This window comes from Poecilia reticulata, chromosome 6 (genome assembly GCF_904066995.2).
Source record: "Poecilia reticulata chromosome 6, P_reticulata-male-v2, whole genome shotgun sequence".
In the NCBI taxonomy this organism is placed as follows: domain Eukaryota; kingdom Metazoa; phylum Chordata; class Actinopteri; order Cyprinodontiformes; family Poeciliidae; genus Poecilia; species Poecilia reticulata.
Window position 1 is genome coordinate 1064906 of NC_088835.1, and position 21829 is coordinate 1086734.

Consider the following 21829-nt stretch of genomic DNA (forward strand, 5'->3'; position numbering starts at 1 on the left):
ATGTGATTTACCGAGACATTGGGCGACGAACACAGACAAATGGGAAAGAGCACGGAACTCTGGGAAGTTTGAAGGGAGAATTTCTGTCTTACAATTTGACAAAACAAAACAAAAATTTCAGAGGAAAACCCAAACTAATTCTGAGATTAGCGGAAATTAGTTATATTCCAAAATTTGGTCATGAATTGGAGACCAGAGCTTCTGTCCTGAGCCAAGACACTTCTACACCAAGAAAAGACAAGTTTTATAGTCCGAAGAGGCAAAGATTGAGATGTTTAATGTGTTTTAACGCCTTCAAATATCCAGAAAATACACTTAGTGCAATTTGCATTTGCATATAATTAACTCAAAATGTGTAGGATTCTTGCGTAAACACTCTATATGGCAAAAATATTGTGAGCTGACACACTAAACCTTGACAGCTGCTGTTAGTCAGACTGACTCCGCTGGTGTTTAATAGTTTGTCTTGTGGAACCAAAGAGCTTTTAGCAACAGGAGACAGCAACAAGCAAGATCCAAAAACGTCATCAATAAAGTCGATGTCGGGACAAAAGGAAGATGCAGCCACACAGTCAAATTCTCCAAATCTAGTTTTACTCCAAATACAGATGATTGAACAAAAACACTTTCAGTTCTTAGGACATTTGTGTCCCTTTCCTATGAGTAATAAAAAGTTTTTTGTTTTTTTTACTTACAATATATATATATATTATTCAATTTCAAAAGCACTTTCCTCAACAAAAAGAAGAAACGATCATGTTTGAAGAATCAAAATGACTTTCCAACTTACAAAAGAAATTATTGTTCTCTAATGGAAAAAATCTGCACAACAATCAGGACACGTTAGCTAATGACAAGAGTTCAAACTTTAATGTTGGTTTGTTTCAACGATTTAAATAGGAAATGATCTGTGAGAGCTGATGAGAGTACCTCAGGGTGCCTGTAAAGTGCATACAAATAGAAAAATAGGGGTGTTTAGTCATCACTCAATACTTGCATCAGTCAACAACGTCATGCTTTGATGCCGTGTGTGTGTGAGTGTGTGCGTGTGTGTGCTGACACCAGCGAGGCTACTTCTCGGGTCAGGAAGACTAATTGAAAGTTCTGACGTACACCATCAGAAAGCAGTTCTGTAAAACACTCAGTTCATATGGAAAACACATGAACTGAGTTCAAAGGTTAAACTCTGACGCATTTCTGAGGTTTATTAACCATTTAACTGAACCGAGTCCAAATCAGAAGCAAGTACCTGCTGCTTTCTCCAGGAGCAGAAAAGCTCTGTGTTTGGATGACAAGCAGGAGGGAAATTCAGCACCAGCAAGCAGCTGAATATCAAGGCATTGGTAGGTGCAGTTCCTCTAATGGCCACTAGTTGCTGGCTCTCCTTTTCAGGGGGTGTTCAAACTTTTTGACACACGGGCCAAGATCTAAGTCAGAAGTACTTGAGAGTTCTAACATGTATTCAACAATAATTCAAGCATAAAATACTTTAATTAAATGTCAGATTTGCTTTTGGAAAGGGATTTTGTTAAAGGTTTTACAGGTCTGCTTTGTTTCTGGGTATCCACTGGGAAAAAAACTAAATGTTTCTGAGCAGAAGAATATTTCAGCGACTCGTTTCAAAATGCTTGTTGTATTTAACAAGTTTTAGTAAAGTCAATAAAAGCAGATTTTAGTGCAGCTTTTGAGTAAAAGTCAGTAGATAGTGACTTATTTAGAGACAAATAACCAACAGATTTTACTGAGTCTGACTGGCCCTGCGCCACAGTTTGGAAACCCTGGACTCTCTATCACATAAGCCAATGACTTCACACTTCTGCAGCCTGAACTACATCAGTTTGTATGTAGTTTACATCTGATATGGCTTATTGTAAAAGACAAAATGTGCCCAAGATTAAATGATGATTGAAAACTTAAACAGACCATAAATCAACCAGATAAATGTGATTTTATAACTAGGTGTGCCTGGAACTAAATCCCCTGACCCACCAGTGCAAATCCTGAGCAGTATTTCTGTTCTGTGGTCATAATTTTATGGTGGACGCTGAACTTGAAAGGCTGACAGTGGGAACAACAACGAAAGAGCGTCATAAAAACAGTTGGAAGAACGGAGGCGGAGTCAGCGCCTGTTGGTGGGCGGGGCCTTCCTACCAGGCAAAAAAAAACTAAAAAAACAAAAAGACTGAACTGCGTTTGTTTTTAGTGGAATGGTTGGAGAAGTCATAATCTAGTTGTGTGTTCCTTCAATTACTTAAAGGAACAACAAAGAATTCCAGAGTATGAAGCATTTCCACATGGACTTCATCCGCTCCGTCACACGGAGGATGTTTTCCCTCCCTGCTGCTCCTCCACTCACTGCTTCACACAAATCCTCGATCACGTTTCACAGTCAGCTTTTCTCAACCTCCTTGCAGGTGTTTCGTACCAAGCTGGGTGTGGCGTCATCACATTTACTCTGTATATAACCTAAAAGATCACATTGAGCCTGGATATGCAAACATATGCAAACAAACCATTCAGACAGCTGCTGTATTACTGTGAATTGTCAGTAGAGTAACGCCATACATTCAGTGATTTCTGTTTTATACTTTGATAAAAAAAAAAAAACTATAAAAAAAAAAAATCAAAACCAAGAAAAGTTGGTGAACGTTATCAATTAGGAATGCACCGATTGTAGTTTGCTGAGCGATCTTTCAAAAGTCTGACCTGCTGATTCCGATGTTGGCTGGTACCATTTTTTTTTTTTTGTCTGAATTGTCGATAAATATAGCAGGAAAGTCACAGAGTTGGTAACAGTGGGGTAACTAGTGTTACAGGTAAACATGCAGACGTGACCTGGTGGGCCGGTCAGTCAGTCAGACCTCTCTCACTGTAGAGCAGAAGAGGACAGTGGTTGAAATAAAAATCTACCTTTGCTGAGGTAGATAAGATCAGCTTCACATATCAGCATCGGCCGATCACCAATCTCCCAAAATGAAGGAAATCAGGACCAATTTATCGGTGCATCCCACTAGAGATATTTAACAGTGCATTTTAAATTTAAAAGGGTCATTTATAAGTATTAGGAAATTCTGACATAAATCTGAATGTCACAATAATTCAGACATTTGAGATTGGCTGTTGTGTCTTACAGTGATCGAATTGTGCTTCTTTCAGTAAAACTGTTTCAGCCACATGCGATGTGCTAGCGTCATCTATAAAAAACCTAAAATAATATTTTAAAAAAACATGTTTATAATTATTAAAAAATATACTATTTAAATATGCAGCTTTATTTTAAAAAATTTAAAAATCAATATTGTTGTTTTGTTTCGTTTGTTCTCTTAAATTAAAACTGATTCTATGGCTGAATCCCTCTGTCTGTGATTCTGTTTGAAGCCAGTCAGGTCGTTCTGACTGGGTTCTGTCTACAGGCCGGATCAGTCTCTGGGTCATGTTCGTGTGTCTGCGTCGGTGCGCGGTTGGCTGCTTAAAGCCGTGTGTCCTGGATTTCGTCCTCGGCTTCCTCTGGTAGCGACGAGATCTTGGTGGTCTGAGGTGGCGGTCTCTTGATGGAGTTGAGGCGATGGGGGGTGGGGAAGATTCGGAGCCTGTCGGCGGGGCTGATGGCCTGTTTCAGGTGACTCATTTCGTTCATAAGTTTCTGAATGGTGTCGTAGCTTTTCACAGAGCTCTTCTCAATCATCTGTGGATGAGGAGATGAGCGGTTACAACTACAGGTGCAGCCAACTATGACTTTAGTTATCGATTGACCTATCGTTTATTCTGACAATTAATCAACTTTCATTTAAGCCATTTTGGTAACACTTTATTTGAAGGGATGTGCATAAGTCTGACATGACACTGTCAAAAGTGACATAACATCTGTTAAGACGATGAAGGAATCTTCCATCCATCCATTTTCTTTACACCCTTGTCCCTTAGTGGGGTCAGGAGGGTTGCTGGTGCCCATCTCCAGCTAACGTTCCGGGCGAGAGGTGGGGTCACCCTGGACAGGTCGCCAGTCTGTCGCAGGGGATGAAGGAATCTTTATGAACATTTACGGCTCTTGTCATGACGTGTCATTTGGTAAAAAATGACATTTTTCATGCAAAGTTGACACATTTAATGGAATAAAATATCATTATTTACTAAATATCACTTGAATATCTGTGATCATGAATATCATGAAGAGATATTCAAGTGAATGTTTATGACCTGAAATGTCTGCAGGTCCTTTACATGACATTAAAAATTATTTTGGTTTCATTGCTGTGTTCTTATGTACACAGCACATATTCCATCACACCACCACCTTGTTCAGCCACCAAGCCCCCATCACTGACATGGCAACAAACACATGTCTAAACTCACAACATTAATGAAGAGACTTTAACTTTGTGAGACTGAGGCTCATGTAGTGCTGCTAGAAACTCACCAGGAACGACTGGCACTCCAGCAGCGGCTCCACTTTGTGTTCGGACAGGATGACGGTGCAGTTGGAAAACGACTGCTTCAACGTCTTTCTCAGGACCTGCAGTGTTCTGCTCACACACAAAACACACACCATCGTCATTGTCATCATCATCATCATCATCATCATCATCATCATCATCATCATCATCATCATCATCATCATCATCATCATCATCATCATCAGCAGCAGCAGCAGCAGCAGCAGCATCAAAGTTTAACCTGTAGACTAGCCAGCACGGAGCTGGATCGCTCATTTCAAGCTTCATTTCCCTCCATGATCATGTTCTGCGTCCATGCTCACACCAACCACACACACAGGGGCGCAACATTACTGTAAGCACAGCAAATTGTCACCATATGCAGTGAGGGGACGTGCATGGTCTGCTCTGCACTGTGACCTCATCCTGCAGGACGCCACAAGCACAAAGAAATATACAAACTTTTAATCGCTTTCAGGAGGCGACCGCTTCCTGGAGGCGATCAAACGTCTGAGCGGTCAGCGGGGCACTGAACATCAGCAGCAACGGTGGAGGAGCAGAAACTGGGAAACCCTGTCCCTGTCTGACTAACTAACTTTTACCCGAGAAAAGCAAGGCCACATGACAGGAAGACTCAAAGTTAGCTACCATTCAACAGCTTCCATTTAACATAAGACAAATTGAAATTCCGAGAACAAATTTGCTTAATGGAAACAACAGTTTTCAAAAAAGTTTTTGTGCTAGACTGAGGTGTTTTTTCAACTGTTTCAAAACACTTTTTCTCATCACACAAGTCACATGACCAACAGCTGGATGTTACTACTGGCAAAAATGATGAAGAAGACGACAGGAAGTTGTAGGAGGAGGATGGTTTGTTTTTGTTTTTTAATGACTTATTGCACGAACAAACTTATTCACATGTGATTTTAATTGTATTTCTTGCTTAATGGAAACACAGCAATTTCAAAATTGTGGGGAGGGGCTTGCTATTATTGGAATATTGACTAAGTTTTGTGCACATTTGTAATAGAAACGCAGCTACAGAGACATCAGCTCTGCTAATACAAAAACCTAGTGGAAGACAGGTGTTTTGATGTTTTGAACTTGTTAATTACAACTGCTAAGGAGAAATAGGAATTGAGAGTCGAAGAGTTAGAAAAAAAAGGAAAACTGACTGCAAAATATTTGATTTCTCCCTAAATGTAAGTTTGTCAAACATTTTGCTTCAAATCCTTGGGAAAATAATAAAAGCCAAAAAGATGGATAAAAAAGTGGCTGTTATTAACCATTGCCTCAGCAGTTTGTCTGGCCATATTTTGAAGTTTGTCCTGAATAATCATACATTTAATGTGACCAGAGGAGAGTACCCAAAAATTGTACTCAAGTAACAGTAGCACTACTTCCACATATTTTTTCTCAAGTAAAAGTAAAAAGTAGCCGTCCAGAAAATGACTCAAGTAACAGTAAAAAGTATTTGGTAAAAAGGCGACTCTATCAATTATCAATCATTTCATATTTACAGATGGACCAAACTATAAACTTACCGTATTTTCCGCACTATAAGGCGCACCTTCAATTAATGGTCTATTTTAAAACCTTTTCATATATAAGGCGCACCGCATTATAAGGCGCATAGAATAGAGGGGGGGGGGCGAGCTATGTTTTCGCATCCACCTGAATAACGTGTAGCTGCGCCACTGACCCAGATGAGGCCAAACATGCCAACAACGCACTCCTAAATGCCAGCATCAGGCTTAGCCTCAGTGATGTTAGCCTAGCTTCCATTATTTCAGATGAATCAAATATTTGTTAGAACTGAAACAATTAATTTTGAACTGCAGCAGGACTGGACATGTTTAGGTCATCCACACTGAGTCCAGTTTGTACTGCAGCATGTGGGACATAAACAGAATATTGCAACAAATAAAATACCTCAATCAGTCTTAACGTCTGTAGGAAAACCGTTCATAACAGAGGATTTAAAAGCACACTGAATTTTGACTTTTTTTTCTTTTTTATGAACAACTCAGTGTAAAACTGATGAATCATAATTGTTATAACAATATAATAAAAGCAGAACACAGAGTGTTGGTGCCTGGTGCTGATACTGACATGGGGTCCAGGTAGGAGGACGGCTCGTCCAGCAGCAGGATGCAGGCCTTGCTGAGGATGGAGCGGGCCAGACACATCAGCTGTTTGTGGCCGTTGCTCAGAACGCTGCCGCCGTCCTTCAGCTCAAAGTCCAGCTTATCGGGGAACTGCTCGATGACCGATTTCAACCCAACCTGCAGGAATCACACACAGCTTACTTTGCTGCACAGGAGGCTGCTGATGGAACATGGCTGACTTCTACAATACAAACACTTCATATCCCTCTTGTGTTCTTTTATCACTACAATGACATTTTGTAGCGATAACTAAATAAATATAATAATATTGCCTTCCTATAGTTGACTAGAAACAGCCTCACCTCCTCAGCCACCTGCCACAGCTCATCGTCACTGTAACGACCGTACGGGTCCAGGTTCATCCGGAAGGTTCCAGTCAGAATGAAGACTTTCTTTTAGATCAAAGTAAGAGAAACAAATAATTGCAAATAAATTTAATTACAACATGACGTCACCCCACACACACACACACACACACACACACACACACACACACACACACACACACACACACACACACACACACACACACACACACCTCTAGACCACCACCATTTACTCCGCCTTTTATTAAAGACATAATAGCCTGAATCTCAAATGTTTCATTCATCCATTCAAAACTTCATAAGTGTATAACACACGCATAACAACTGCATTGGAAACCTGCATTGGAAAAAAACATATATTTTTTTTCCATTTTTAATATAATTTTTGTCTATATTAAACATTCATTTTCCTCAGTCACCAGCAACCTAACCTTATCTGTCTGAATTTGAACATGTGTACCTGCGGCACCACTCCAAAGGCCTTCCTCCATGTTTGCAAGGGGATGGAGCTGGAAGAAACTCCGTCGATGAACATTTCCCCTTCGGTGTAGGCGAGGCGCAGCAGAGCGGACAGCAGGGTACTCTTCCCAGACCCGGTCCGACCCAGCAGACCCACCTGCACACAGAACAGAGGAAATTAGTATTTGTTTCACCACATTAAAACATTCTGTTTAAAAAATGTGTTTTTACACACTGGGATAAAAGGTTCTACCTTGCAACCTATTACACTCTAGCGTATACAAGCTTTGTTTTCCTCCACATCCTGTTAAAGGTCATCAGGAGGCATCAGGGTTAAACAGAAGAGCTAATGCTCACCAGGTTTGATTCTGAGAGGTTCTTGATTATTAGAATTATTCCCAGAAGAACATAATTTATGAACCAATGGGGCCAAAGTACAGAGCCTCTATTTTGTCTTTGAATGCTAATAAATCATTTACATTCAAAGACAAGAAGTGGAACAAGCCTTTCAACTTCTCTCTAGACACTACCAGTTCACCTCTTTTAATTTTTTCATCTTTTATTTCTACATAAGTCAACATCTTGCTTGGCAGGATGTGGTAACATAGAGGTGGAAAGGAAAAAAATTCTTATTTTTTATTTTGAAATTAGAATTGAGAATCAATAACTTGGACTGATCTAAAAGAGTCGATAGAATTATTATTCTAACCAGCAGGGGAAAGTGTCTATAAGACATGCTGAGGAAAAATAGACTGAATGGATGTCTTCTGTCCCCAGAGGTTCTAAAAGTAAAATTAGGACCACTTTAACACTGATGAATGCTTAGAGTCCAATACTGTGTGAACTGGATCCTCTTTAAAGACAAATGCAACCAAGCTGAACTTTTCTCCTCGTAACAATCAACTAATCCATCAGAAACAGTCAGACCGGTGAGGATTCCTACTGAACTGGCTCACCTGTACTGTACCTCAGATGCTTTGTAGAGTCACAGGAGAATAAAATGATAAGGTTTTAGTACAAAGTAAAGCTGCAGTCTTAAATGTATGGAAGCCCATTTCTGCCATGAAAGAAAAAATAAAAGCCCAACAGGAAGTTGTAATTGTCAGTTTTACATAGAATTTATTCAACAGTGTGTTTACTCTCCTTAAATCCAGGTGAATTCTTATGCAAATTAAGATTTTTTTTTTTATTGTAAAATCATCTCTAAAGTCCTTCTCCACCTACTCAGACGCTATCTTTGCAGACAGCGCAATAGATCCAAAAGGCCAAATGGATGCATTTGGAAGAAACAAGTATTTTTGTTCTCGTAACTATGACTTTAAAACTCATAATTACAGCTTTTGGTTAGGGTTTTGCTTTTCCATTGATGGCAGAAATGTGCTTCCATACTACTATCCCTTGTTTCTTGCCGGCGTTCTGATCTGTGTCACCACTGTCTCGCTGTGCTTACTGCAGGGTCACCATGTTGGTGGAGATTAAGTCAAATTCAGTTAAGATCTGCTATGAAGCAACATAAGAGTTGAGCAAAAATGTTAATGTGCGAATTCCACCAAAGTCTAGTTTAGTGGCAAAGTTTTGGTGAAGACTACAATCCAAAATAATCCACTCCATGCTAATATAGATGCTAATTGCCAGGGTCAAAATTGAACCCACAAGTAAAACACGTGACTTCCTGATGACATCTGACAGCGTTGTCAGATGTTTGCCAGGCCGTACCAGACTGTGGTCCGGCCGACACACAGGAGGTTCAGAGGTGCTCAGGACTGGAAGACCAGCTTCATGTTTCATGGCAGCAAATTCAAGTTTGAGGACGGGTTACATCCACACCCTTTAATGAAAACGTATTTCACTAGTTCTAAAGCTGTTACTTCAGAGTAAATCCAACATGTTTAAAACATCAAAAAGAAAACTTTGAACCAAAATGTCTGACTTCATGTTGGGTTAAGAGCATGCTTAATTTTTTTTTTTTGCCCCACTCTGAGTTTGTTACCAACTTTCAAAGCTCTATAGGATGAAGTGATGCTCATTTTGGGGGAAAGTTCAGGTCTCCAAAGCAGCAACTAGAAAACTAAAATCACTTAGTAACGCCCAGTGTTTTGGATGCAAAACATCCAAAACATTGAGTTTCTTTAAATCTAGACTAAACCCCACCTGTTCAGAGTTGCTCCTGAACAACAACACATTAAATATGTTGACCAACATATTTAATGTGTAATGATGATTTTGGTAATGACACTCATCAAAATGTAATATTTACATTACATTTGGTGATGTCTTTTATCACTTTGTAGTTTTGTGTTTTTATGATGTAAAGCACTTTGAACCGCCTTATTTCTTAAATGTGTTACACAAAGAGACCTTATTGATTGATTGATTGACTAATTAAAATCCAAAGGTATCCCTGGACATCTGGGCGTCCAGTCACCACTCAGGACTTACACTCTGACCCCCCTCCACAGCGAAGGAGATATCGTTGAGCACGGCCCGCCCAGCTTCTGTGTATTTGACGGTGAGACCCTGGACATACAGCTGGCCGCGGTTAGGCCAGTAGCTGTACGCGCTTGGGTTGTTGATGACAAGATCAGAACCTCCTTTTCCTCCAGGCTTTCCTTGGAAGGTCTCTTCTGATGCCAAGTCGATGAATTTGAACACTCGGTCCACTGAACGCATCTGGGTGGAGGAGAGAGAAGGAGAGGTTTGAAGACACACACCACCACTAACACCACTGTGTGAGCATGATGAATGATGATTTTAGAGTAAAACATTTTTGCTTGATACTACTCCTATTATTTATAATAGTAATAATAATAGTAGAAGCAGAAATGCACATTTTGACATTTGAGTTGTTTTGAAATGATTGAAGTCACCCATGTTAACATGTTAACTTCCAACAAACCAGATATTTTTTACTCTATTTTTTACTTACTGCTACGATTATCAAAATATCTCCAGAGAACCTCAGTTCAACAGGACCAAAGAGCTCCACTAAGTCCACCTCTGAAAGGAACATCAAGTTTTTAGAGAGTCCTAATCAAAGTTTTGACTCCAACCTGATTGAGATTACCTTAAACAGCCCATTTATGTACAAAATCCTGCCAATGTTTCCAAATTAGAACAACTCAGCCACAAAGAGGAGTTGGTCAAAAATCCTTCACAGTGATGTAAAAAGAGTGCCAGTTATCACAAAGGTTTAGTGAAAGTTGCTGGGTGGCAAAACCAATTATTATTCCACTGTTGTTTTTTTTTTATACAAAATTCTCAAACCAGAATCTTTGTATTCACATGTAAATGGACTGAACTTATATAGCTTTTCCAGTCATTTTGACCACTCAAAGCGCTTTACACTAGAGTGACATTCACCCATTCGCACTCACAAACATTCACACATTTATACACCGATTGGTAGGCAATTTGTGCCTTGCCCAAGGACACATCGACACGTGGCAGGAGGAAGCTGAAATCAAACCTACAACCTTCTGATCACAAGACGACTACTCTAACCACACAGCCAGCCACAGTCGCCCCATGTAAAGCTGATGCACAAGCACCAATCATTAACAGTCATCACTGAAGCTGCTTTTCTTGGCCAATAGGGGGCTCATGTCTGCTTCAAACACCAATCTGATGGAATGCTGGACAAGACTGTCAGTGTGAAGAAGTTGTGGTAAAAGGAGTTAGCCTACCAGTGAAGGTATTTAAGCCTAAAATAGCATCTCAGTGCTAAACATGTTGCAGCAAACATCCCCAATGCTAAAGCTAATGCCCACAGTCCACATTTCTAAAAACGTTCCTTGAATGATCAGAGCTTCCTGAAACCAACTTTCAATAGAGTTCCACAACTAGGTTTTTATAGTGTGGATGGATAAACATTTTTTTTTTATAAAACTTAAGTATGTTTAGCTAAATCTTCTCATGCGTTTGACCTTGAAGTGTTGAAGGAATAAGTTGATTAAAACTGCAATCATGTTTCTGAACACAAACAATGTTCTGGTAGCATCCAGTGTTAAAGGACTAGAGTTGTATGTTCCTCAGACTGGATGGCTTCTTGTTCTGTCCTGATAGATAAAACTGACTATGATTATGGCTGCTTACCAGGCCGTCCACATTGATACTGGTGATGATAGCCCATTGGAAAGTGCCCAGGATGAGCATGGCCAGGGCCACAATGATGCCAATCTCTCCAGGTCTGTCCTCTGTAAAGTGCATGCAAATTCACACACAGATACACATGCACACACACAATGTCATCAGCACCGTCCAATAAAAGCTCACCTCTCTGATGTCAGAACTGAACTCATGTATTACAGCACTCCTACTAGCTCCATTGGAAGCTAATGAGCTGTGAAATTAGCCTTAAACCTGCACTTAACATAAACACAAGCAGTGACGCAGCAGCATGTTTTTATTGTGTGTTTGAGTTTCCCATTCATTTAATTAAATGTGCTCCCTTTTGCATTCCAGCAGTTTTCATCAGACAATCTGTTCTGTTTGGCTGATCCTATATTTTTATTTGTTATGCTCAGCCCATTAAAGTCACTTGTTAGGACCGGATGTAGATGCACCATATAACAAACCCAATCTCTACACCACTGAAGCAAATGAGGTTTAACACAACATTACAATCCCAAATTTTAACCAAAATAACTGGTCAGTCAGTCAGAATCCAAGAACTTTTTTTTGCATTTGACTATAAGTCATAAAAAACTGCTTCTGTTCAGATATCAAAGAAGAGTGATAACTCTGCATGTCTTCTATGTTAGCAAATGCAACTAATCTCTTAGCTAATATAGCATCTCTGCTATGTTAGCTGATATATTACTTTTTCTATTTATCAAAGCCAAGTGATAATTCTGATGCTACATCAGCTACTATAGCAGAAATGCTACATTAGCCGATGTAGCATCCAAGCTATATTAGACAGTATAGCAGGGATGCTACATTAGCTAATGCATGATCGATATGAAACTTCCAGTGGCAGACAGCTTCTATTTTTACGTAGTAAGTCAGGTACGAAAAGACCAAAAGTGCAAAATGTCAAAGGAGTGAAACACTTAGCATTACGTCTCAGTCATTGCAAACTAGCCCTAGTATTTATTTTGTAGATTCGTGGTGACATGTGACCAACAATAGTTTGCAACTCTCTCATGGAGTTCAACCAGATGTCATCAATTTGAAACCATCTGACTGCAATCGAGTACCAAGGGTGGTGGACTGAATCAAAGGGGTTTGATGCAATTTGTTGACAATAACTGGGTACTGCAGCATGAAACTGAGCACATTTGATGCAATTAAATCATTATCAGACTCAATTAAACTATACAGAAGTGGATGCAATTACACTATTCCCAATTGTATGTAGCTGGATTGAAATCTGAATTAAATACTTTTTAGTTGCTTTAAACTGGTGCTGAATTTATCTGTGAATGTATTCCTTTATAATTAAATACCAGAGACAATTTACAGAAATGTAGGAGTAATGTTGCTTTCAAGATACGACACTAGAACCAGCTGTAAGATCATATGTGAAACGAGACTCTTGAAGTTCATTCTTAAATCTGCACTTGAAAATCTTGAAGGATTTAGTCTTTCTATTACTCACTGTTGGTTCCTACGGCGATGAAGGCAGCAACGGTGAAAAACAACACAAAGATCACATCGCAGCGGAACAGGAACCATCTCAGCGAGGACAGGTAGTGGAACCAGGTGGATGTGTGGGTGTTCAGAGCTTTGTGGAATAGAGTCTCGAAGTAAGTCTGACGTCCAAAAGCTCGAATTGTCCATAAACCCTTCAGTGAAATGATGAGGTGAGAGAAGATGGGACTACGAGCTGCAGGAAAGAGAAAACATGTTTTTAAAGGCATGAATACAAATCCTGACAGCTACAAGGATTTCAGTCTGCTGAGTTGGTTTTCCATTTAAAGGCACACTCAATTAGTTAGAGATGCAAAAAGAAATGGGCTCTTTACCAGAAATGGCTGCAGTATGTGAAAATGAAATCAGAGACAGCAGAGACAGAAAGACAATGCAGTTATTTTGATTTTGAATGATCATGACAAAAATAAGGGATACTGCAGAAATTTTAATAACCCAACTCTGATAATTTAGTCTTTTTTTTTAGAAAGATATTTAAACAGTGTTGTTCTAATATTTTACATACTAGAAAAATGTTTTATAGCAAGAGCTCTCACACACTCTCACACTGCTGCTGCTAATAAAAATGTTTGATGGTGGAATGAAATATTTGTAATCCTGTTCTTATATCTTCCTAATAAAGAGTTCAATATTCATGATGCTTAGCAAATTAAAAATTTGTTTTAATTTCGCCTTCTGATTAGTGGTTTGCTTAAATGGGTACACATTTTATTATGGAGGACCAAAACTGACATAATTAAAAATAACAGCAGAAATCTATATTTTTTGATCCTCCATATTTTTTACTCCTCTGCCCTTAAATTCCTTTCGTATTGCAAGTGTAAATGTGCTCTTAATTTCACGACTGCAGATAAGGATTTGTGTTGTTTTTTATCCTTTCATTTTACCAAATGTTTAAGAGATCACAAATCACAGTCAATCCATTTTTTCCCAAAAACATTTCTTCTACACAGGTGAGGCTTTCTGACTCTCCTTCCAGCTCTGTTGGATGTTTCTTACCCCACTTTTAGTTATTTTAGCAATCTCAACTGTTTTCTTGGCTTGATTCATAATTTGACCCTTCTTAAACAGACTAACCTCACAGATCGGGACTTCTAACATGATTGCTTAAGAAATGAAAAATTACTAACTGCATCAGTAAGGATGAAAAAACTGGCTACCAGTTGAAACGAAACCATCTATGCAGAAATTATCCAATGAGATGCCCTCATCTAGAGGCGGTGAATCATTGTCCTTAAAGAGACAATGATTCACTTTCATCGCCCAACGCGATGGGCAAATTAGCCAAAATTTCATAATAACTGACTGATATCCCAAACCCAAGGCTTGACAAAAACTGGAGATCTGAAATTGGTCTCCAGTTTCAGATTTCTTTAACATCTGGAATGGATTGTGTAATATTAATAAAATATAATTATTTATTAATTATCTGTGTAAAAGTAAGTAGTAGTTCAGATGTTTGGATTCTAATCCACTTTAGGCTCCTTCATTCAGGACGTCCCTAAGCCCCAGCAGCCTGATTTCTGCTGTGTGGAACGTCTCTCTGTCTCTCTCTGTTTTTCAAGGGTGATCTCGACAGACACCAAAACATCACTGGAAACAATAGGAAAAAACGACACTATCCCTAAGCTATGGGTAAAAACCGAGGAACGTAGTTCATTGAAGCTGACTAATACTTTATGTTTCCACTGCATTTTTGTCTGATATGTTGCATAAAGCAGGAGAAAGAACAACACCAGGATATAGCTGGAGGAAATCCCAGCTCGGCTCATCGCTGTGACCCCAGTGTGCTTCGGAAAGACCTTGCCGTCACCACTAAAGCATGCACTATGTGACAAAACCGAGCACACAGCAGGGAAGTCCAACAAACACAGTGGTCCAGTGACCTGTTTTCTCGTCCCAGAGCATCCAACAGCAGAAACTTACTTAGATGTCTTATGTACATAAGTTTGTCTCAAACTGTTTTTTACAATCTAATTGGGTCTTTATAGCCCAAACATTGACATTAAAATTGCTTTTTAGAGATCCACTATGAACTGTGTAGTGCATAAAGGGATACCGTTTTTTGGCTAAGTCAGAAATTTACCACTTTTTCAAGCCAATTGAAAGCAAACCCATCTCACTTCTTTGGAGTGAATGCAGTAGCTGAAAATTCTTTTTTCCTTTTAGGGATTCCCAATATTTTCTCATTTTTATGCAGACCAAGGTTCTCAGTCTATAAGTCAAGAGATTTTACTGACTTTTGTGTCAGTAAACAATACTGACACAAAACAATACTTTTGCACAATATCCTAATATCCAGCCTTCTCTTGTCGATGGATTACTACTTTGCCCATAAAAGTGTTGACTTTATTCCTGGGCATGACAGCCAGCAGAAAGGTGTTGACAGGGCCAGAGGACTGGACAAATCCACACAAGCCTGTGTCTCAACAAAACAATTGTCATCTGATAGTTTCCCTGCTTGGACCCTAATCAAAGCAGTACTGTCGTCAATTGTCTGACTCATTCACTGCCACAAAACATTGTCTGGAAACTGCTAGTTCTGGGGTTGACATTAAAGGTACACCTAAAAAAACTGTTGTTTTTTTTATCTCCTTCATAAACCTGTCAGCTTAAAGAGGATAATTATTGGATACTTAAAATGTTCTTACCCATAAAGAAGTCAAAGCAACAAAAAAGCAGCATATTGTTGAGATCATGTTGCTGTGCTGCCAGGCTTGTGATAAGTTGGATGAAGACTATAGAGCAGTTCATTGTGGCAAATGTGTTTTGCTTGTATGTACTATTTTTAGCATGTGATTATCCCCTGTCCAGGCACTTGGGCACAAGAAAAAAATTTCTAACAATCTTCAAACACTTATTCTGGACAGAACTCAAATCTGATCTTGCACATTACCGCTGTACGGTGTTAAGAAATGAGCGTTTTCTCTTGGTAGCAAACCACCACTAAGTATAAACCAGATTTTTACTTTTGTGTTAAATGTCTGTTTCATAATATATTTACCACCAATGACAAAAAAAAAACATTTTCACTTTTCTGCAAAATTCACCAACTGCACAATTCTTGTTAAATAGTGTAAGATAAGTAGTATTTCAAAAGAGCTGAAGAAATGTTATGTTTTTTGAACAAGGTGATCTCCCCTGATCCTTTGACTGGTCCGTGGTCTGAAAAATGTCAACAACCTTCTAAGAATCTTAAGAAATGATTTTGTTCCCTTGTTGTCTTTAACCCAGATTTCAAGCCATGATTTAAACTGGACTTTGATCATAGACCAGGTGGTATGAGCTGTCCTACAGAAATATCAAGAAGGAATTGATCATCTTGAATTTTACTTCTTGGCTTCAGTCTGTAACCTAGAACGCTCTTGAGACTGAAACCCAGATGTCTTTTTTTCATGAAATAAAACTAGAGTAAATCCTCAATATCTGCTATAAAGGGGAGTCAGAAAGAATGTTGGCTGATGTGCTGCCCGTTGTCCGATGGCTAATACAACCTGTTTTTGGAATTTCAAGACATCTCCTTAGGACTCCACCTGCAAACATGAACAGATTTGAGTCTTCTTTTCTTACCTTCAGCCTCTAGCTGTTTGAGTTGTTGTCCTGTTCGTAAGAAGTACTTCCTGATGACCACAAAGACAACAGCCAGTGGGATTGCAGATATAAAGATGTATGGTCTCATGATGGACACAGTGAAGATGCACCCAATGACAAGTAAAGTTAACTAGAGTGAGGAAAAGTGAGAGGATAAAAAAGAAATAATGAAGTTATCATTTTCATTGTTGTTTGTTTCAAAGAGTTCATTTGGAGGCGATAAAGCAACTGTTTGGGGTCCTCTAACACTATATTTATAGTAAATAAAAATTTGACAGGTGCTTTCAAATTACGTAGCTCAAGAACATGTGTATGGCTTTAATCAATAGAACAACTGTAGCAACACAATATGTAATACAACACAAACACTTTTATTTCATAATGTGAATAAACATGGACCATTTTACTGTAGCCTCACAGCTATTTATTACCAAAAGGTTTGCAGACTTTTCAGTTCCAGTTATCAGTGATCCCTTATAAAGTAACATTTTTGTATAGTGAAGCCATGATGAATAGGTGGGTATGGAGGTTGTATACAGTGTATAGATAGAATGCAGCAGGAATGGTTAGGTTGATAACCGAAATGGTTTCTCATATAAAGAACAAGTCAGAAGTTTCTGAAAACATCTAGAACCTTAAGGTGAGCAGAGAGTGTATATGGATATAAAACGGTAGCTATGTTTCCATCCCAATGGTCACGCAATTTTTGAACAAACTTTTAAAACGCCCCCCTCCCCAAAAATTTTTTTAAAGAAAATGCAAAGAAGATGGAGCCTTCCTTTTTAATGGCAAGAGAGTGGGATTTTTTGTCTGTTTTTGTTTTTCAATAAATATAGTTTTATCTGAATTTTTTTTTATTTTTTACATGACAAACAAAACAACATTTGGTATGACAAAGGTATCAACAATTTGAATCAAGGGAATACGTGTCAGTACAGTTTCCAACATCAACTTTATTTGTTGTGTCGTTAAATACCTGTATGAGGTCAAACAGCACTAGAGGTAGCATGTCATCAATGACGGCCATGTCCTTGGTGAATCTGTTCATTATCCGGCCTAGAAAAAGAAAAACGAAAAAGAAAAAGAAGGGAAATAAATACCACCACACTTTGACTACTAACTTTTAAACCAAAAAGAGAAGAGGTATCAAAAAGCAGAGAACCTGTTTTCATGGTGTTAAGAACAGACATGGGGGCCCGTAGCACAGAGCTAAGCATCTGTTCGTGAAGTCTTTTAGACACAGTGAGCAACGTGTGGACTAAAGGGAGGCCCCTGAAGACTCCAAGGGCCAGTATGCTGTCTGAGTGAGTAAAGAATAAGTAGATGATGTAGTAGGCGCTGTTTTGTGTGACTATGACGGCGACGTGGACAGGAGGCGATGATGCATTAGGGTGCTGATCATCGATGTGGTTTGGTGAATTCAGGTTGGGACCATCCTTCCATATCTTACTGGTTGAATGAAGCAAAAGATGGAGATTGAAACATGGATTCATTTTTCAGATTGGAAATCTCTTCTGACTATTTAGCCCTTAATTATGTTCATGTACGAAATAACAGACATATATTTAAAAGAAAAAATTCAATTTTGCCACATGAACTTATCTCATGGTGAGTTTGTATGCGCAAGAACATAACACAACACTTACTCAGTAACGAGAAAAATGCCAATGACACAACCAGCAACCTGATGATTGGAAAAAGAGAGAAGTTTACTGTTAATCAAAAATTACAAAGTTAAAAAACAGTTTTAAATAAAAAATAAACAGAATTTTACCTCAATGACAAAGACAATCACAATGAAAATTAGGACATAGATTAAACTCCTATTGGTGGAAATGTAGCGTAGATAAGTACTCCATGAGGTAGTTTCGAATATCTTCTCACGTTCATCTGCAAAGCATTCCTGTGAAAAAGTAAAAATATAATTTTTGCATAATTGTCAAATATGAATTAATCTTTTGTTGCAAAAACAGACGATAAAGCAAAGAAAACAGGTATGAAGGAGGGTTCAGAACCTAATGACTTTATTAAACAGTTTGATTTTAAACTTTGTAAAAAAAAAAAAAGGGGGACTTTTTTTAAAAAAAAAGTTTTGTTGGCTCTAGTGGCCTTTATTTGATGGTGAATTGACGGGAAAGTGGGTATTGAGAGAAGGGGGAAGACATGCAGCAAAGGTCGCCAGGCCGGGAATCGAACCTGTAACAGCTGCGCGTTGTGCCACCACAGTGCCCCCAAAATGGGACATGTTTGACATGAAATGTGAAACTATCTTTAACATGTCAAAGAGAAATTTGGAATTTTTTTAATGAAATAAAAATGAGCAGATATTAGTAGTCTACTAATTGTCTAGAAAGTGTGTTTAGGTTTGTTGCTGTTTTCTACACTAATGTTAGCCATTAATGAGTCAGAATACCTTCCAACTAGGAGAGCTGAAGGAGCTGAAGGAGCTCAGAAATGTATCATTTTCATTCCTAAAGGGGCAAATGACTGCTAGTCATAAAATAAAAATATAAACGAAAATACCCCACCTTAGCAGAGATAGGTGACACTTGTACACTTGTTGCCAATTGTACACTGGTAGCATAACTTTAGCATGAGTTCACACAGAACAGTTCAACAATAGGCTAATAAACCAAATGTTTATGACATAGACTCATAGAGCCATAGGCGTAGGAAGCGGGGGGGACATGTCCCCCCCCAATATTAGAGACAGTCACATTCGTTCCCCCAGTAATTTCACCGCAGTTGCGAAGAATTTTAAAATCTTCCACTCGCGTGCTTTTATTTTGAAGGCGCATAACAGCGAATTCAGCAGAGCGCTTCCTCCCCCTCCCCCCTCTGAACGGCTCAGAGTAAAGGCAGCAGCAGACGGAGTCAGAGAAACTCCGTTTGAATGAGGTAAACGATCTGTCAGGAATTTTGCCATGAATATTGCTCGTTTATAACATCTTGTTCTCAGGTTTCTTTCAGCCGTTTTAATTCTGGGATAGTCACATGTTCAAAATTGTACTGCTAACTTTGTTTAAAAGTTAGCTAGTCTAGTCAGAATGAGACTGAAACAGCAGCGAAATGAGCCTTTTTATTATTTAAAGTGAGCAACACCTGATCATACTCGACCACTTTACATATTATATTATATTATATTATATTATATTATATTATATTATATTATATTATATTATATTATATTATATTATTTAGATATTTAGGAGAACAGCAGTGCTAGAAAGATATTGAAGAAAGGTGATGAAGCTCTGGTGAGGTCTTCATTTAGTTTATTGAAATATGTATTAACTGTTTTATTATGAGAAATAGTTTAGTAAACTAAACTATTTTATTATGAGAGGAGCAGGTCAGGGAAGACATAGGAGAGCCAGGTGGAGTTTCAGAGTGTGAAGATATAAAAAATATATTAATTTCAATAAAACCAGAAAGGAGAACGGGTGAAGACTGATGTCAGTTTGATCTCTTTCAGCGTTTCAATATTGTTTTCATTATTTCCAAACTATAAGGGTAATGGTTAGGGGACAATAAGAAAAGTGCTTAAGGATAAATAAATTAGTGAAAATTTTTGCTACACAGTAAATAGAGTTGAGATGTATAATAATGTATATATCTGAAAATTAAGTTGTTTAAATTCTTTATTCTGTATGATAAAAACATACTTTTTATATTTAGTTCACATTCTGACACTGTACATTACTGTAGTGTCTGTTGTAAATACATGAATCCATGCAGGAGCATCAGGCTACATAGAGTCAGAGGGAGGCAGAGACAGAAACACATATCCGTAGATATTTTAGTTAAATGTTTGTGGCTGAAAATGTCAAGGAAAAAAAAACATTTAGCCTGTGTGTGCTACCAGAGTATGTAGCTTGCTAGTTGTGAGGCAAATGCTAAAGTGAGTGTTCATCCTGGAACGACGATCATTATACTATGCATAACTTTAATCTGATTATTGGATTGTAAATAGTAACGTGTTAGAATACTTGTTACTGAAACAAGGGTCAGATTAGAGTAACGCATTACTGACGTGTTGTAGGGCTGTGTAATAACATCGATTTTGCGATATATATATATATCGATATTTTCTTTCCTAGAAAAAAATCAATATTCATTCACAAGTATCGTAACATACAACTGTCACCTTGCTCACTCACTGCTTGCTTCGCTGGGAGAGTGATTCGGTCATCAGGCTTAGAGTGATTCCTTCAGATGTTAAGTGTCAAGGTTAAAAAGGTATCAAACTGTTCAGAGCAGGGTACTTGGTGCACTTTATTTACTTTACAAATGCATGTAAGCTACAGTTTGTACTGTTTCAATTAAAAGAAACATGTTTTCTCACCACTTCTTTGATTCATTTTGTCCAGCTATCGACTTTAAGTCTGTGTCCATGTCCAACCAGAGCCAGGTAGTGTGTAGTTGGTGATTTTAATCAGTTTTCAGTTAAATTAATTCAATCCAACTCTATAACAGTCACAAAATGTCACCAAAATCACTCTGTCCCTCTAAAATCATTCAGAAAATTGCAAAAGTGTATTGAATTGTATCGTTTTCTGAATATCACAATATATATCGTATCGTGAGCAGTGTATCGTATCGTGAGATTATCGTATCACTACAGCCCTATTGTGTTGATGGCATAATAGTTTATGACATTTCTGCTCAAGCTATTTACTGATCTGTCAGGTTTCTGATATGCGTCCCCCCCAATGACAGACTCGTTCCTTCGCCCTTGCATAGAGCAGCTGTGTCAAGCTTGTTTTCATTTTGGGCCACATCACAGTCAAGAATGTCTTTAAAGGGCTGTTTGTAGCAGAATATATTGATAAAACTACCTATTAATAAACAGCTGATTCTCCATTTGGTGAGAACGTCTTGAAATTAAGTAATATTAAACATGTTTTCACCTTTATCTAATTTGGCACAATACAAATAAAACTGCTGATAGATAAAATAATATGTAAAAAACACAACTGTTATTTTAAAGATTCTATTTCTACAGTCAAAAGGGCCACATAAAAATAAAATCTTCTTAAAATCTCATAAAAGATTTGGCCAGCGGGCCTCGAGTTTGACATATGTGATGTAGAGCCAAATTAATAAGTCAAAATGTTCATGCTTAATTGCATTTTTACAATTAACGCAATTAAGCATTAATTGCCTAGGTGTTGTAACTGCAATGTTACAACACCTAGGC

The 21829-nt window shown here is 38.3% G+C and overlaps 1 protein-coding gene across 1 annotated transcript in view; it reads right to left on the reverse strand.

Annotated features, from left to right (window-relative positions):
- Nucleotides 1–256: 256 nt before the first annotated feature.
- The window catches only part of cftr (CF transmembrane conductance regulator), a 48955-nt gene continuing 27382 nt past the window's right edge, over nt 257–21829 (reverse strand). Inside the window, exons 15-27 of the mRNA XM_008410653.3 lie at nt 18404–18532; nt 18276–18313; nt 17792–18078; nt 17606–17685; nt 16609–16759; nt 12986–13213; nt 11479–11579; nt 9826–10056; nt 7388–7543; nt 6904–6993; nt 6546–6718; nt 4418–4523; nt 257–3685 (exon numbers count right to left, since the gene is read on the reverse strand). Coding sequence (XP_008408875.1) covers nt 3470–3685; nt 4418–4523; nt 6546–6718; nt 6904–6993; nt 7388–7543; nt 9826–10056; nt 11479–11579; nt 12986–13213; nt 16609–16759; nt 17606–17685; nt 17792–18078; nt 18276–18313; nt 18404–18532 — 1986 coding nt within the window. The 3' untranslated portion in view covers nt 257–3469. The remainder of the gene's footprint in view (nt 3686–4417; nt 4524–6545; nt 6719–6903; nt 6994–7387; nt 7544–9825; nt 10057–11478; nt 11580–12985; nt 13214–16608; nt 16760–17605; nt 17686–17791; nt 18079–18275; nt 18314–18403; nt 18533–21829) is intronic.